The sequence below is a fragment of the Oncorhynchus tshawytscha genome, linkage group LG02 (genome assembly GCF_018296145.1).
Source record: "Oncorhynchus tshawytscha isolate Ot180627B linkage group LG02, Otsh_v2.0, whole genome shotgun sequence".
Classification (NCBI taxonomy): Eukaryota; Metazoa; Chordata; class Actinopteri; order Salmoniformes; family Salmonidae; genus Oncorhynchus; species Oncorhynchus tshawytscha.
The window spans coordinates 37,509,242-37,527,234 of NC_056430.1; the positions used below are offsets into that span (position 1 = coordinate 37,509,242).

Consider the following 17,993-nt stretch of genomic DNA (forward strand, 5'->3'; position numbering starts at 1 on the left):
CTTTACGGTTGCTGTCAGTTTAAACTGAAAATAAAATGCTGTTTTGAAACTACAGAATGCACTCTAAAACTGACACAATTTAATTTTTATAGATGTTTAGGTGGCAACATTATTTCAGGGGTTATAGAAGACAACAATAGAGGGCAGCAGTATTTGAAATGGCAGGATCTGAAATAGCCTAACGTAGCTGTGGAATAATAGTAAGATGAGAAGTCTTAGAGGATCTTGTGGTACTGTAGCTACTATGTACTGGATAAATTGGTTTGTGGATGTAAAACTTCCATAGCACTATGTCTTTCCTGATGCAGACACCAGTAATGACTCTGTAGAATTTCAAGATGCTTCTTCCATTATTTTCTAAAACTCAGTGTCACCCTAAACAAGACTGCAAGTCTTTTGAAAACGCTGAGTATCTCCTCTACCCCTGATTCTGCCCTCTCAGCACAGTTCTCTTCTGAAAGCACTGTTAAAGGTCAACCTCCCCTTAGAACCAACTTCTGATTTTGTGGCATCGATAAGAGTCAGAAACATAAATTCCAGTGTAAGAATTGACTACAAAGTCCGTCTCGTCCAAAGCTGAGCTTTGTGAGTTTGTCATGACTTGCTGAAGGGTTGGGTATGGATTAGGATCATGCCCACTGGCACAGTGCCAACTAACACGAGAGAAGCAGCTGTGCTGATTGTGCTCTATTCAATCATAGCAGTCAGATTCTCCAGACAGTGAGACAGACCTGCCCATTACGCAGTGCCTCAGACTTGGTTACAAAAGACTATACGTCGCCTATGTTAAAATAATAATAAAATAAGCCCTTTATGGAATGGCCACTTGATGTGTGTGATAGCATCAATCACTCGAGTCTGCCACTCTTTGGGGCAAAATTTGAATTGTGACGATCAGAGCAACTCGTCAGAATTGAGATGTATCCCAAATTGTCAACATTCCAAAACCTATTCATGAGTATCTTGTGTGTGTCCCGACCTGTCTTGTAACAATTCCCTATGAAACATAGCCAGACAGATGCACACACTGGTAATAGATAGTGAGAAAGTTAAAAACTCAAACGGCACTGAAGCACACACGTCACCACTCGCCAGTGTCTTGATAAGCTGATCGTGACCTGGCTGCTCAATGTCCCTGCTACCTATTACTTGCCATCTTTATTGGCACACAGTGTAGCAACAAGCAGGCATGTATTCAGTGATGACAGATGAACAGTACAACGTTGTAGATTGTGATTGACAATCAATCGTAGTAGTTGCATGGATGAGTTTAAGTGTAAATGATTTATGTGACTGAGGACTTATTTAATGACCCAATGCTTAAGGGCCAAATTATTCATGTTTATATATACAGTGAGCTCCTAAAGTATTGGGACAGTGACACATTTTGTTTTGGCTCTGTACTCCAGCACTTTGGATTTGAAATTATACAATGACTACGAGGTTGAAGTGCAGACTGTCAGCTTTAATGAGGGTATTTTCATCCATATCGGGGGAAACGTTTTAGAAATTACAGCACTTTTTGTACATAGTCCCTTCATTTTAGTGGACTAAAAGTATTGGGACAAATTCACTTATGTGTATTAAAGTAGTCAGAAGTTTAGTATTTGGTCCCATATTCCTAGCACGCAATGATTATATCAAGCTTGTGATTTTACAAACTTGTTGGATGTTTGTTTTGGTTGTGTTTCAGATTATTTTGTGCCCAATAGAAATGAATGGTAAAGTATTGTCACTTTTATTGTAAATAAGAATATCATGTTTCTAAACACTTCTACATTAATGTGGATGCTACCATGATTACGTATAGTCCTGAATGAATTGTGACTAATGATGACTGAGTTAGATGCACAAACAGTTAGATGCAAAGTTAGATGCACAAATATCAAACCACCAAGGCATGCTAACCTCTCACCATTACAATAACAGGGGAGGTTAGCATTTGGGGCGGGTATGATATTTGTGCATCTTTAACTTTCTCACGTATTATTCAAGATTCATTCAGGACTATCCGTAATCATGTTAGCATCCACATTATTGTGGAGGTGTTTAGAAACATGATATTCTTATTTACAATAAAAATGACACTACATTATTTGCCATTAATTACCCAATACTTTTGGTCCCCTAAAAGGGGGGATGTACAGAAAGTGCTGTAATTTCTAAATGCTTCACCCGATATGGATGAACATACCCTCAAATGAAAGCTGACTGTCTGCTGTTTCACTGTCCCAATGCTTTTGGGGCGCACTGTATAATTGTTTTTTATGGATGGTTTATTATGAGTTGACATGATCATTAGAAATTATTCAGGGCTCACTCAATCTCAGATAGGGACTGTTAATCCTGGGGTGAAAAATAAACCTTGGACTCCATATGTTCCATGCCTAATCTTGCAACTGTTGAAAAGTGTGTTGGATCTGTTTTGGTTCCCTGACCTCTCTGATTAAGGTGACATTGACCTTCAGTGACCTCTGACCCTCACCTTTCTATGATAGATTTTGGCTCTTGCTCACAACTCCTGGTAGTCTCAAGTCTTAATAATGATTTCATTTTAGCCCCTTTAGTGACATCATAATAATGAACTCAGGGTGGCTCAGTTATGTGCAATTGTCTTTTTCTTTTCTTTTTGGAGGCTTCTTTCATCTGTCATGTTTTTATCTCCCCCTCTATGTTGGTCTGCTCATCCTTTTGCCAGAATGTCCCCCAAACCCCTTCTCCTCCCACTCCAGCGAGGATATCCTGTCCTCCTCTAGCTGGGTGATGTTGAGTCAGGGCTGGGGAGGTGGGTGTGAGGAAGGATTTTAACTGTGAGGCTCATGTCTCTACCAGTACAGTGGTCATTGAGGAACACACACAGCCAGTGCAGCCATGACTTTGATCTCGCTCAGCTGCAGTGGATCCTACAGGTGAACAGCTCTGCTCTCTCGCTCCTGATCTTGTCCTCTCATCACTGCTCAAGGTAAGCCTCCTGATGTGAAGTCCCCTCTTACTTTCATCTCTCAGGCTGCTTCCTAAAGGGCACCCTATTCCCCAGTGGCAGGTAGCCTAGTGTTTAGAGCGTTGGACTAGTAACCGAAAGGTTGCAAGATCGAATCCCTGACCTGACAAGGTAAAAATCTCTTCTGCCCCTGACCAAGGCAGTTTATCCACTGTTCCTAGGCCGTCATTGAAAATAAGAATTTGTTCTTAACTGACTTGCCTAGTTAAATAAAGGAAAAATATAAAAGATATTGCATTACTTTTGATTAGAGCTCAGGCTATGGACAAAAGTAGTGAATAGGGTGCCATTTGGGACTTACTCTTAGCTTTCCCCCTTCATTCAGTAGTAGGAGAGAGATTTTTATGACGTATTTCTCATATAGGCTCTTTCCATATGGTCTGGTAATTATCCAGCCATTGTTGCTTAGCTTTTAAACTTATGTTTAGATATATCCACAGCAATATCTATAGATTAGAAGTACCACAGATTTGCAGCATTGTATCAGTCAAGTCTCTGGTCTGACTTAATCTGGATCTAATGTTCTTCATAGGATTGTTTGATATGTGTAACAGTCAAGACCTCTAGTGATCCTTTAATATTCTTAAACACTTCCTCTGATCCTCGCCCTGGAGAACAGATGCATTCAGTCCATTCTGTAACTGCCTCATACCCAAAGTTCCGGGATGAGATATAGGAATGGTACCGAGTCAATGTGCAGGGGTTCGAGGTAGTTGCGGTAATATGTACATGTAGGTAGGGGTAAAAGTGACTAGGTAATCAGGATAGATAATGGGTATTTGGAAGGGAATGTAATTTGGGATGAGTCCCGAGATGCAATCTTACACAAACATCCTTTTGTAATGACGTCCTCAGTGGGGTTTTGAACTTGGCTACAAACACACACAAAAGGTAATGTAGTTGTGGTCACCCCTGATGTTTGTCATAGAAATCCTTATGACACTGTATTTATTTCTGTTTTTTTCATCTGGATACACTACCGTTGTCCACCTACAGGTCATGGATGAACACCCCACCTCTGCCTCAAACGACAACAACTACACAGACTCTGCCTGGTTCATCCATGAGTGCCATGTGGACCTGGACAACACCTCGAGGCGCTCTTCCTGCTCTACCTGCTGTTCTTCATGGCTAGCCTCACGCTCAATGCCCTGGTGGTGTGGGTCAACTGGCACCGGCGCAGCAGCCGCAACAGCGTGCTCTTCTGCATACTCAACGTGGGCGTGTCGGACTTACTGATGACAGTGATGGTGCCCTTCTTTATGCTGGAGGCGATGATGGAGTACGTGTGGGTGTGGGGATACCTTCTGTGCCGCTTCACCAACCTCGTCTATGACATCAACTTCTACAGCAGCTCCTTCTTCCTGGCCTACATGACGGTGGAGCGCTACCTGGCCGTGGTGCACACCGGGCCCCGACCCTGGGGCCCCAAGCAGGCCAGGTTCAGATGCCTTCTCTGTGGGTTCCTCTGGGTCCTGTCCGTGGTTCTGGGCCTTCTGGAGAACGCCCATGTGACACTGCTGGAGTGGGACGAGCCAGGCTGCTACAGCTACCCAGAGCACAACTTTATAGACTGGAACACCGCCCACACCTTCCTCTACCTTATCTTCCAGTTCCTGGGCCCGGCATCCATCATTGTGACCTTTAACCTGCTGACCCTGCGGGCGGTGTGGGCCAGACCCGAGGGGGCGGGGCGCGGGAAGGAGCTGTGGCTGGTTCATCTCTATTCCCTGGTGTTTGTGCTGTGCTGGCTGCCCTTACACAGTGTCTTAATGCTGCTGGTGGTGGATGAGCTGAACCCAAGGGTGCTGAGTTGCCAGACGGTGGAGAAGATCTACTTCTCCTATGTCGTGGTCAAGGCTCTGTCCCTGTTCCACTGTGTGGCCAACCCCATCCTCTACAACTTCCTCAGCAGAAGTTTCCGTGGAAACCTCATCGCCGACCTGGCTCGCCACCTGCCCAGAGACGCTGTCGCCAGGGGAAGGGACGAGAATCATGACAACCGTGTGGGTAATGGAAGGGCAGCGGCCAATGAGAAGGCAAAGGAGTTGAGTAACGCCAGCACCAGCCAATCGGATGTGGAGTCTTAAAGAGAGGGACCATTGTAGAGGGGGAACAAAAACTCATCAAGCATGGCAAAGGGACATTCTACCGCATGTCTCCCGCAATAGTGGATGTTTTGTCACATACACCAGATATGTGCAGTAATATATAATAATATTATATGCCATTTAGCAGACACTTTTATTCAGTCATACACGCATGCATTTTACATATGGGTGGTCCCAGGAATCGAACCCAATACCCTTGCATTACAAGTGCCATACTCTACCATCAGAGCTACAAAGGACCACAGTGATTTGTGTTGTTTTACAGGGTCAGCCATAGTAGTACGACGCCCCTGGAGCAAATTAGGGTTAAGTTCCTTGCTTATGGGAGTGGTTGAGTGGAGCTGAAGGATGGGACTACAAAACAAACTAAATATAACTATTGTAGAATGTATATAGTACAGTATGTATATGCTGGATGTAGAAGTCTAAATGTTGTTTTCCATTAGTTTATCCCAATTAGGGGAGGTAGGGGAAAATAAAAGGAATATATATATATATATATATATATATATATATATATTTGTTTAAATGCATCTATTTTATGTATTTCCCAAAAAATATGGAGTATTGGAAATGCAGACAATTACATTGTGGCTTCCATCAATAGATCCTTTTTTTCCTTTACATGTTTTGGTTGTAATATCTTATCCTACTGCTATAATCTGTTCAAAAACACTGTTGAACAAGCTACTGAACATATGTGATAAACCAGCTTCATGATGTGGATATATAAAATACCAATAGTCTTTTCTGTGAAATTGTTGGTTTTCAATCCCAGCCTTCTTGTTTTCACATACAGTGCCTTGCGAAAGTATTCGGCCCCCTTGAACTTTGCGACCTTTTGCCACATTTCAGGCTTCAAACATAAAGATATAAAACTGTATTTTTTTGTGAAGAATCAACAAGTGGGACACAATCATGAAGTGGAACGACATTTATTGGATATTTCAAACTTTTTTAACAAATGAAAAACTGAAATTGGGTGTGCAAAATTATTCAGCCCCCTTAAGTTAATACTTTGTAGCGCCACCTTTTGCTGCGATTACAGCTGTAAGTCGCTTGGGGTATGTCTCTATCAGTTTTGCACATCAAGAGACTGAAATTTTTTCCCATTCCTCTTTGCAAAACAGCTCGAGCTCAGTGAGGTTGGATGGAGAGCATTTGTGAACAGCAGTTTTCAGTTCTTTCCACATATTCTCGATTGGATTCAGGTCTGGACTTTGACTTGGCCATTCTAACACCTGGATATGTTTATTTTTGAACCATTCCATTGTAGATTTTGCTTTATGTTTTGGATCATTGTCTTGTTGGAAGACAAATCTCCGTCCCAGTCTCAGGTCTTTTGCAGACTCCATCAGGTTTTCTTCCAGAATGGCTTGTGGCAAACTAAATGACACTTTTTATGGATATCTTTAAGAAATGGCTTTCTTCTTGCCACTCTTCCATAAAGGCCAGATGTGTGCAATATACAACTGATTGTTGTCCTATGGACAGTCTCCCACCTCAGCTGTAGATCTCTGCAGTTCATCCAGAGTGATCATGAGCCTCTTGGCTGCATCTCTAATCAGTCTTCTCCTTGTATGAGCTGAAAGTTTAGAGGGACGGCCAGGTCTTGGTAGATTTGCAGTGGTCTGATACTCCTTCCATTTCAATATTATCGCTTGCACAGTGCTCCTTGGGATGTTTAAAGCTTGGGAAATCTTTTTGAATCCAAATCCGGCTTTAAACTTCTTCACAACAGTATCTCGGACCTGCCTGGTGTGTTCCTTGTTCTTCATGATGCTCTCTACGCTTTTAACGGACCTCTGAGACTATCACAGTGCAGGTGCATTTATACGGAGACTTGATTACACACAGGTGGATTGTATTTATCATCATTAGTCATTTAGGTCAACATTGGATCATTCAGAGATCCTCACTGAACTGAAAGTAAAGGGGCTGAATAATTTTGCACGCCCAATTTTTCAGTTTTTGATTTAAAAAAGTTTGAAATATCCAATAAATGTTGTTCCACTTCATGTTTGTGTCCCACTTGTTGTTGATTCTTCACAAAAAAATAGTTTTATATCTTTGTTTGAAGCCTGAAATGTGGCAAAAGGTCGCAAAGTTCAAGGGGGCCGAATACTTTCGCAAGGCACTGTATGAACAAACAAGTTATTAACCTCAAAATGAATGTCATGCACATTCTTCTCACAACCACAAGAAAATAAAGATGACAAATAAGGGATGTGTTTTGTGTAGGCTTACCTTGGCGTGACGTTTTGATAATCTTGTAAATCTTTTCAGGACAAGGTGCCTTGTCGTTTTGGTACAGGTCAGGTTTAGCATCAAAATAGACATTATACAAGACTACAAATTCCTACAAGCCATCTCTGACACCTTTGCTAACAGGTATTGTGTCAATTTAAAACTTGCACAATACAGATCACAGAATTGTCCATTTAAAGAAATGTAACCAATATGTCATTACATTTCATTTACAGATTGTTAATCCAGTGATTCTTACCTTTGCCTTGATTAGGCAGTCTCGTCCATATCATCATGGCATTTGTAGTTCTTTGATCGCCACATTATCAGCAAATTAGCATTAAGATTTTGGGGGGGGGGCAAAAATACAGTTGATTATATTGACAAGGCACCTTGTCCTGGAAAGATTTACACGGTTATCAAAACGTCACGCCAAGGTAAGCCTACACAAAACACATCCCTTATTTTAAGTGTTTCTAAAATCTCCTATGGGAAAAATGAATGGTGGAAAATCAATTGGAACCATTTCCTTGTTTGACCGGTATGTTTTATGGGTATTATGACAAACACTGTGATACTCTATAGGCCCTGTCAAAAGTAGTGCACTACATTGGGAAAAGGGTCATTTGGGACGTAAACCAGGATTAATTAGCAGGTTTCTGTGGCTTGGCCTGAGCCGACACTACAGAACTCTACAGAACTCTTAAATGATCTCTACAATATACATATCTGCCTCCCCATGGCCGACACTGGAAATGAGTGTTTCAGGTTCACTTGTTGATTTACCCCCCCTCACCCCCTCCATCACACACACACACACACACACAACTTGCATAGGGAAAAAAACAAAACATGTAGAGAGACAGATCCATTCCTCAGCTTTATATCCCTTCATGTCAATTCATTCAAATGACAAAATACCCAGAATACAACATTTTTATTGTTGCTTTGTTGTATACTGTTTTTCCTTTCCTTATTTGTTTTAAGCAGATAAAAGTTGCACATTAAAATATGAAACACTCCCAAATATATAAATAAAACCACAGGTTTGACAGTAATTGTATTGACAGCTAACTTGAATGAGCCATGAATCATATACAGGAGTAGAAAAACACTGCAAAACAAAAGCATACACAATTTACAGACAAATGTTCATTTTCAGTCATTAAAAAAAAGAGGTATGATCATACTGCAGTAGATTGATAAGTCCCAATATAAAAGCAACATGGTCCTTGTGGTGTTATGATAATGGTCTCTATTGTGGCCACTAGCAAACCTTTCATTCTCAATACAAGGCAATTCATTTCCCTTACTAATAATCATTTTGTACAGTTGGAATAATAATCGAGAATGACGTCTTGAGTTTTGGTTTTGAACCCCTTTTTCTTTTGTGGGTGTGGCAGTGCACACAAAACATTCCCAATATTTGCAATACATTCAATCAAACTGGAAGGCATTTAATTTGTTTCACAATACAATGGTGTCTGGCAGTAACACTGTTCAGCTAAAATAGGACATATAGAAACTGCCCTAGTGGGTGGGTGGGTCTCTCGCATTTCCAAAACACGCATTATTCACACACATTACAAGTCTCCATCTTGGATCTCAAAGTGACGTCAGGGAGCTAGATAGCGGACTGCCAAATAAAATAATCACCAAATCTGTTTTGTATCTCTGAACAGCTAAGAGTAACCCTTGTGTGTATTAAACAATAACCTACCATACAAACTTCAGAACCCACATTAACATTCTTGTCCATGAAGTACTTCTCAATATTGATAACTATGACAAGTATAGTAATGATGTAAATTTCATATGTCTTCCTATACAATTATTTTGACCTTAAATTCTTAAAATACAAATCCTCTCTCTGTTGGACAGTATTTCTTTTGAATTTGATCTCAGCTGAGCATTGTTCAGTAACTGACCGTTTTGTCTGACTGTGGTACAGTGATACTTTAACAGTGGTCATTATAGTTCCAGCACTGGCCATTGCTGTTGGTCTTGACTCCACTGTTAAGTTTCTGTATAAGTACAATGTCATCCAGAGGATTCAATGAGCCCCATCATACTCCTTTTATCATCATATTGAAAGCATCTTTATAGATGTAGCTGCATTTTAAGTTAAGCTGCTCCACGTCAACCATAACCATCAAAGCACAGGAGAAATGTTCATAATGAATTTTAAACTGACATTCTCCGCTGTTGAGAGCGGAAACCATCTTCCCGTCTTCATACTATAGTCTTATCATGGTACTTCAAGCATCCAGAGGTACAGAAGGGCGAGAAGGACACATCCATTGTCTCACACTGGTAATTCAATTATTGCAGTTCTGTACCTCTGGTTTGTTTTCTTCTCCCAACCCTGTGGTCTGAGAGATGTGATTGGGCATGAACCCAAGTCAGTATACAGGACAGGCCATCAATTTGGCCCCAGAGCTTGGCATTACATTATCCCTGTCTGTCAGTCAGTATGTGTTAGTGAGGCTCAGGGTACGGGGTACTGGTGAAGCAGTAGCACACCTTTTGGCAGGTAAAAAGGTCCAACAGAGCAGTGGTGAGGTGAGCCTGGAAGAGTATATATTATCAGTGCCATAGTGGGGACAAGGTACCCCACTGACCAGACCAGTCCCTCTCTTTCAAACATGCATGCACAGAGCCAAGTTAGAGGGAGTTCTGCCTCCTGGCTTTACTGTGGTTAGTGATGTGTGGGTTGACTCATAACCTGCAGTCCATGCAGTTTAGGGCAATTAAATAGTGTGTGGCTGAATGGCGGGCAGGCGGGTTGAATAAACTATGCATTAAAAAAAAATCCATAAATGTATCATTCTTGTGCAACTCATATCTATAGGCTAGATTTTTTTTTTTTAATTATCTGGTGCTAGAGTGTAGTCTAAGCCTAAACTTTAGGGCCTAACTGTACACTCTGAATACACAGCAATCGTCAATTGCTTTTACGAACTTAAGCAGAAAAAGTTCGTCGATCCACTGAGGAAAAAGGACAATGTTGGAGTTTAATTAAATAAGAGACAAGCTGCAAAATGGAGAGTTGAATATAAATAGAAGTGCCAGAACAGTAGCCTGATGTTTGGGAAAGATTTGGTGAAGTGGTAAAAGAGGATGATAGCAGTGCCAACTATTGTGTGTGATTGTGAGGCGCTATACAAATTTGACAGTCACAAGATGAGGACTTCAAAATGGTACATCAAGGGAACTATAGGCTACTGTTCAGATGGGTTAAAGGCCCAGTACATTCAAAAAACATGATTTGTTATATATATATATATTTTTTTTTTTTTCCACACTATGAGGTTGGAATAATACTGTACAATTTAGAAAATTATGATACTGCCCTTTTAGTGTAAGCTCTGTTTGAAAAGACAGCCTGAAGTTTCAGCCTGATTTGGTGGGAGGGAGTTTTGGCCTTCCATGGTTACATCATCATGTGGTAAATTAGTTAATAGACGAGAGTTCCAAACCTCTCTGCCAATAAGAGCACATTTTCTGTTTTCACCTCCCCATTCAAACCACTCTCAGACAGTCATTGAAAAATTGCTCTTTGCTAAGAAGTCAATTTTGTTTCTTTTTGACCATTTTAATTGAAAACATTCACACTAAAGTACTGAATTGTTATCCAGAAATGATTTGAAATACAGATATAAATGCTGCACTGGACCTTTAAATGGAATAGTATCCTGAAATATGCACACTGAATATAGGTCTATTACCGCCTAATATAATATTAACTTGTGAAATTATACACCATTTTGACTGGAATGGAGAAATATTATTTATTTCAGCATCTTGAGAGAATGAATGTGTGGTTAGGGACCGTCTGTAAAGTTCCTATCTTTATCAGCATCAAAAAAGCTGATAGTAGCCTATTTCAGTCACATAAAATATGCATCCAAGCCGAACTGAAATGTTGCCAGAAACATGTTGGGTAGTTTTTACAGCTTTTAACATTTTATATATTTGCGGGTTAGGGTCAGGCCTCAGATTTTCACTATCACATATAGTCGGGCAGTTGCGGATGGGTTATTTAGCAATTGCGGGCTGGTGTAGGTGAATAAACAGCTGACCAGTGCACCACTAAGGGTGGTGATGGTGTTGGCTGCTTGTTCATTCAGTCCTTCTGGTCTGGGACTACGTCCTGGTGTGACTTTATGGGTTCCTTTTAGAGGACACTGATGACACAGCCTCCCCCTTCAACTAGAGCTACCCTGGCATGCATATGGTCACAAACACACATGCACCACCCACACAACCTCTGTCTCTCACACACACACACACACATATTGCATGTACTCACACTTTTACACGTACATACACACTTACACTTTCACACAGTGTACTCTAACCCCTGTCACATTAAGACACTGCTCTTCTGGAGCTGCTGCTGCGGCTCAGGCTGGTGGCGCTGCTCTTGCGCGAAAGGCTGGGTGTCGTGGCGACTGAGAGGCTGGGCGTTGTGGCAACCGAGGGGGGCGGCTCGTTGGGGCAGCCGTACTGCAGGAGGATGTCGGCACACTCCTGACTTCCTGCGTAACGCGCCAATGTGAGGGCCGTCTGCCCCTGCGCGTCCCGACACCTCACATCACTGCCATACTGCAACCAGGGAGAGAGAGGGGGGAGGAGGGAGAATGAGAGCGGGCAATAAGATTCAGCTGAAATTTGTAGTGGATAAAAGAGACATGTACAGTGCATTCGGAAAGTATTTAGACCCCTTGACTCCTAAAATTGATGACAATAAAGCAAAAACAGGTTTTTAGAAGTGTTTGCAAATATTTCTAAATATTTGGTATGATGCTACAAGCTAGGCACATTGTATTTTGGGAGTTTCTCCCATTCTTCTCTGCATATCCTCTCAAACTGTCAGGTTGGATGGGAAGCGTCGCTGCACAGCTATTTTCCGGTCTCTCGAGATGTTCGATCACGTTCAAATCTGGGCTCTAGCTAGGGCACTCAAGGACCCTTCTCCCCCGATTGCTCAGTTTGGCCAGGCGGCCAGCTCTAGGAAGAGTCTTGGCGGTTCCAAACTTTGATGGAGGCTACTGTGTTCTTGGGGACCTTCAATGCTGCAGACATCTTTTAGTACCCTTCCCAAGATCTGTGCCTCGACACAATCCTGTCTCAGCTCTACGGACAATTACTTCGAACTCAAGGCTTGGTTTTTGCTCTGACATACACATGTCCAATCAATTGAATTTACCACAGGTGGACTCCAATCGAGTTGTAAAAACATCTCAAGGATGATAAATGGAAACCGGATGCACCTGAGCTCAATTTCAAGTCTCATAGCGAAGGGTCTGAATACTTTTGTAAATAAGGTATTTGTTTTATTTTTAATACATTTACTAACCTTTCTAACAACCTGTTTTCTCTTGTCATTATGGGGTAGTGTGTGTAGATTGTCATTATGGGGTAGTGTGTGTAGATTGAGGGCAAAATATTATTGTATCAATTTTAGAATAAGGCTGTAACGTAACAAAATGTGGAAAAGGGGAAGGGGTCTGAATACTTTACAAAAAATAGCTATGCAGTGCATTCGGAAAGTGTCACACTACTATACCCAAGTCATAGACTGTTCTCTCTGCTGCCGCACAGCAAGCGATACATCTGCAACCAACAGGGCCCTGAACAGCTTCTACCCCCAAGCAATAAGACTGCTAAGTACTGCAGTTAGCAGTAGCTATTGGTTAATTATTTAACTAACTACATTGACCCTTTCTGCACCAACTCTTTTGACTCATCACATACGCTGCTGTTACTGTTTATTATCTATCCTGTTGCCTAGTCACGTTATCCCTACCTATTTATTTTTATTTTATTTTACCTTTATTTAACCAGGCAAGTCAGTTAAGAACAAATTCTTACTTTCAATGACGGCCTAGGAACAGTGGGTTAACTGCCTGTTCAGGGGCAGAATGACAGATTTGTACCTTGTCAGCTCGGGGATTTGAACTTACAACCTTCCGGTTACTAGCCCAACGCTCTAACCACTAGGCTACACTGCCGCCCCACCTATATGTACATATATACCTCAACTACCTCGTACCCCTACACATCGACTTGGTACTGGTACCCCGTGTATATAGCTGAGTTATCATTACTCACTGTGTAATTATCTTTTTATGATTCCTCTATTGTATTTCTTCATTTTTTTACTCTGCTTTGTTGGGAAGGGCTTGAAAGCATTTCACTGTTAGTCTATATCTGTTATTTACAAAGCATGTAACATAACATTTTATTTGACATTTCTGCCATTCTTTGGCTGTAGTATCATGAGTGGATGAAAAACAAAAAAATGGAAAAGAAGGATGAAGAGACTAAAGGAGGGACGTTCTCTCACCCAGACCAGCAACTGGGTCATGACCACGTCGGCGAGCTGGCAGGCGGCATGCAGCGCTGAGTGGGGCGGCAGGGGGGATCCCCCCATGGGAGAGCTGGGGAATGCAGCAGGGGGCTGAGGAGAGAGGTGACCCCCTGGGCGGAGTGGGGCGTTAATGTCGTCCTTGGTGCTGTGGGCCAGGAGGAGGAGCAGGCGGGGGAGGTCCCTCTCCATCACGGCCACCAGCAGACACGCCGACAGCGTGTTGACCTCTGACCCCTGGCTGGGGGACATGGAGGGGGAAGGCGGGACCAGCGGAGCAACAAACAGCCTCTGCTCATACTTGGCCCGGATCCACGATTCCCGCTCCTCTCTGGGATCAGTCAGACACAGTTACAGAGACACACACAGTTACCAAGGGAACAGAGTGTGTGAACAGGCATGTGTATATAGTCAGAATCTACACACACACACACACACACACACACACACACACACACACACACACACACACACACACACTACTATTTCTACTTTCTACTACTATTAGCTCTAACACTTCTATCAATGCAACTCTTCTACAATAACAACAATAACTCATACCGCAACTGCAGTCCAGCAAACTTGCCACTTATTCACATGTTATTAAGCGTTCCCTTCCCCTGTCCTATCCCCTGTTTCCCAGTGTCTGTCCCATGTCCTCCAGTATCCCTAGTCCTCCTACCGGGTGGCATTGGGTGTTGGTTTCCGGCGGCCCAGTGTGCGTCCCTCCCAGATGCTGTTGGCCAGGTGGTTGCCAATGGCGCCCAGCACCAGGGTGAGTTCTCTGGGCAGGTCGTCCAGGTCCAGAGAGCGGACACGGGACAGGTGGGTGCCCAGGTTCCTGTGGATCCCTGAACACTCAATGCAGATAAGAGCTCCCAGGTTCAGACTGGCCCACGTTGGGTCTGAGAGAGGGGAGACAGCAGGTTCTGGGATCACACTAAATAGTAGACTAAAATGTGTACAGTCTTAGTCCGGCCTGAAACTGCAAGCATATGATAAACCGAGAGGAAATACAGAGATGGGATTAGATTACTGGTATTACAATGCATTTCTATTCTGGGTTGCAACTACATGAGTAGGATTTACACTGGAGAAAGAGTGGAAGGATATGGAGAACAGTGTTGGGGTCAATTTCAATTTTCATCACCTCAAAAAGTGAACCAAACTCTTTAAAATTTCAATTGTTCCATTGAAGAGAACTGGAATGGAATGACTGGAATTTAAATGGTATTGACCCCAACCCTGATGGAGAACGTTTCCCCCCCACTGAAAACCAAGCTCAATGAGATCACCCGGCTACACATTTGATTCTATGGAAGTTGTGGGAACGTACGTTTTTGGTTTCACATTGGTTGTGGGAACAAAGCCATTCGTTTCCTGACCAGTAAAACTGAAAGAATTTGAAACATTCTGAGAACAGAAGTGAACATTTAGCCTTTTCTGGGAATAATTATTTTCAGGTTGCAGGGATGTTCTGATAATGTTGAACTATAGTTCCTTAAGTTTTCCTGGGAGGTTTTATTAACACCCTGAGAATTGAAATTCTAGGTTATTTGGATGTTTTTGAATAACTTCAGTGAATGTTCCAATAAGACTTAACAACACTAATAGCTTATTTTGGGTTAACTTTTTTTAAACTCCAAGCGTAGATAGGACACATGGAAATTAATTTCTTTAGGCATTAATAATGCGTTATAGAACATTTTCTTAACATTCTCAGAACGGAATATATATGTTTTTAAATCATATTCTAAGAAGGTTGTCTGAACGTTACAAAAGTTTATTTTTTATGATTAATGTTCTTGGAACAATTTGAGAATGACTTTAAATTGAACCATGAGGAAACATTATGCTTTAGTACTGAAATTCCCACAGAAGAACATAGTTTAGAGAATATTGAGAAACAATTTGAAAACATTCCCAATGTCAAACCAGTTGGAGAAAGTTTGATAAGAACATTATCAAAGGTAAATGTAATCATGTTTGAACTTTTAGGAATTCTGTTATATTAATGAAATACCAAGAAACATTTTTTTGTCAAGTTTCTTAAATGTGCTGAGAATTTTCCAAAGCCAAGCAACTATCCTGCACCAATTCCCAGAAAACTGTGGGCAGATTGTATGCAAAATAACCATTGGCCAACCACCCTCTCGCCAAGCTCTAAGAAACATATGGTCCTCAGAACGTTATGGGCTAGCTGGACAGTAAGATGGAAGAGAAAGCAGAGAAAGCAGTAGAGCACGAAAGGAAAGAGAAATTGAATAAACAGAAAGAGAGCAGAAAAGTGAGATACAACCAACAGTAATGAATGAGTTGACTAACTAGGTGCTTCACAGTCCACACAGAGGCTGTTGCCCTTGGCGTTACGGATAGCCTGCAGCGCCACAGCTTCACTCTGGCTGTTCTTACGAGCCTGAAAAACACACAATTAGTTTCTCTTTAGTAATAGCTGGTTTCCTAGATAAACACTTCGCCAGATGCAGATGATATTTTCTTGTAATGCGTGTGTGAGTGCATGTGTGTGCCTGTCTGTCTCTGTGTACCCGCGGACAACAACCATCCGAGCCACTGCCTGTTCACCCCACTACCATCCAGAAGGCGAGGCCAGTACATGTGCATCAAAGCTGGGACCGAGAGACTGAAAAACAGCTTCTATCTCAAGGCCATCAGACTGTTAAACAGCCATCACTAGCACAGAGAGGCTGCTGCCTACATATTGACTTGAAATCATTTGCCACTTTAATAAGTGGATCACAAGTCACTTAATAATGCCACTTTAATAATGTTTACATATCTTGCATTACTCATCTCATATGTATATACTGTCTTTTATACCATCTATTGCATCTTGCCAATGCCGCTCAGTCATTGCTCATTCATATATTTATATGTATATATTCTTATTTCATTCCTTTACTTAGATGTGTGTATTAGGTAGTTGTTGTGGAATTGTTAGATTACATGTTAGATATTGCTGCACTGTCGGAACTAGAAGCACAAGCATTTCACTACACTTGCAATAACATCTGCTAACCATGTGCATGTGACCAATACAATGGGATTTGATTTGTGTGTGTGTACATCTGCATCCTTGCCTTGTTCTTGCTGCTCTCACACAGCTGCAGGCTGGCCAGGATCTGGCTCTCGATGGCAGTCACCCAGGCGTCCCTTTCCTCCACACTCTGTGCCTCAAAGTGCCACGTCTGGCCCGTGCTTGACACGATAAGGAAGTCAAAGTTATCCTCGTCTGATAACAGAACACAGACAATATATAGGCTTGTATTAGAGACAGGCAAAACATGATAAATAGGACCCTGAGTTGACTACATGACCTGGTCCAATTAGGCCTGAGGTCAGGTTAAACTCATGGCCCCAATGACAAATTACCATACAGTGGATTCAGAGGGTTTCTTCCTCCATCACAATGATGATTGGTGGTGGATCGCCAAACAGCACTTATCTGCTAAGTAGACATCGGCATGCATTATTGCATTGCTGTCATGGTAGACAAATGAAGATGCATGGAGTATATGGAGAGAAGACTATTACTGAATGGAGATAGGCGCTTTCTCTTCGAGAGACTCAAGAGCAGTGTTAATTTCGTCAACAATAACTATGATGAAAAATACTAATCAACAGCCTATTTTTCCTAACTAAACTATGACGATAACGAGATGAGATGCCCTGGGGAAAAAACTACAACTATTACAAATTACTTTCCATTTTAGTCGACGAAAATGTGACAAGACGAGAATTCCACCTGAGACTAATGTACATTTCATTTGAAGCTCCTTTTCATCTGTTTTGTCCAATCATAAGCATGCATGCAAAATATTTTATGCAATCATCTCTGAAAGATGGCAGAATTGTCATTTTCAGTTGTGTGGTCTGATTGAGCTGATCTGTTCAGCACTCCCGCAAAGATCCCATTCGGTCACTTCAATCACTCGTCAATCTTTTGAACTGATGCGAAGCCAGGACATTTGACTTGTAACTGACCTCAACTAGAAACAATGTTTTATCCTCTCTCTTACATTCACGTAGGCTCTATTTTTACACGTGCACTGTTATTCATTCATCTGTGTTGCCGTTCCCGCGCCGCGGTCCGCAAATACGAGTTGTGTTTCCTATGGGGAAAAAACGAATGCTATTTGTTGAATATTAGGAGTACAGTAATACGTCTGGCATTTTTTGTAAAGCTCAAACTATTTTATTTTCAAGGAAACCACTGTATGGGGAGAAAATCAGAGCTGTAAAT

General features: G+C 41.8%; 1 protein-coding gene and 1 pseudogene across 6 annotated transcripts in view; one reads left to right on the plus strand and one right to left on the minus strand.

The window, feature by feature from the left end:
• Positions 1–2,160: 2,160 nt before the first annotated feature.
• LOC112262080 lies at positions 2,161–5,860 on the plus strand (annotated as a pseudogene).
• A 2,366-nt stretch (positions 5,861–8,226) lies between these two features.
• LOC112216352 (arf-GAP with GTPase, ANK repeat and PH domain-containing protein 1) overlaps positions 8,227–17,993 on the minus strand; it is a 49,414-nt gene continuing 39,647 nt past the window's right edge. For all 6 annotated transcript variants that reach the window (XM_024376306.2, XM_042297975.1, XM_024376315.2 and 3 more), the window contains 5 exons: positions 16,831–16,982; positions 16,058–16,148; positions 14,415–14,637; positions 13,712–14,063; positions 8,227–11,967 (listed from right to left, as the gene is read on the minus strand). In XM_024376306.2, coding sequence (XP_024232074.1) covers positions 11,731–11,967; positions 13,712–14,063; positions 14,415–14,637; positions 16,058–16,148; positions 16,831–16,982 — 1,055 coding nt within the window. In that variant the 3' untranslated portion in view covers positions 8,227–11,730. The remainder of the gene's footprint in view (positions 11,968–13,711; positions 14,064–14,414; positions 14,638–16,057; positions 16,149–16,830; positions 16,983–17,993) is intronic.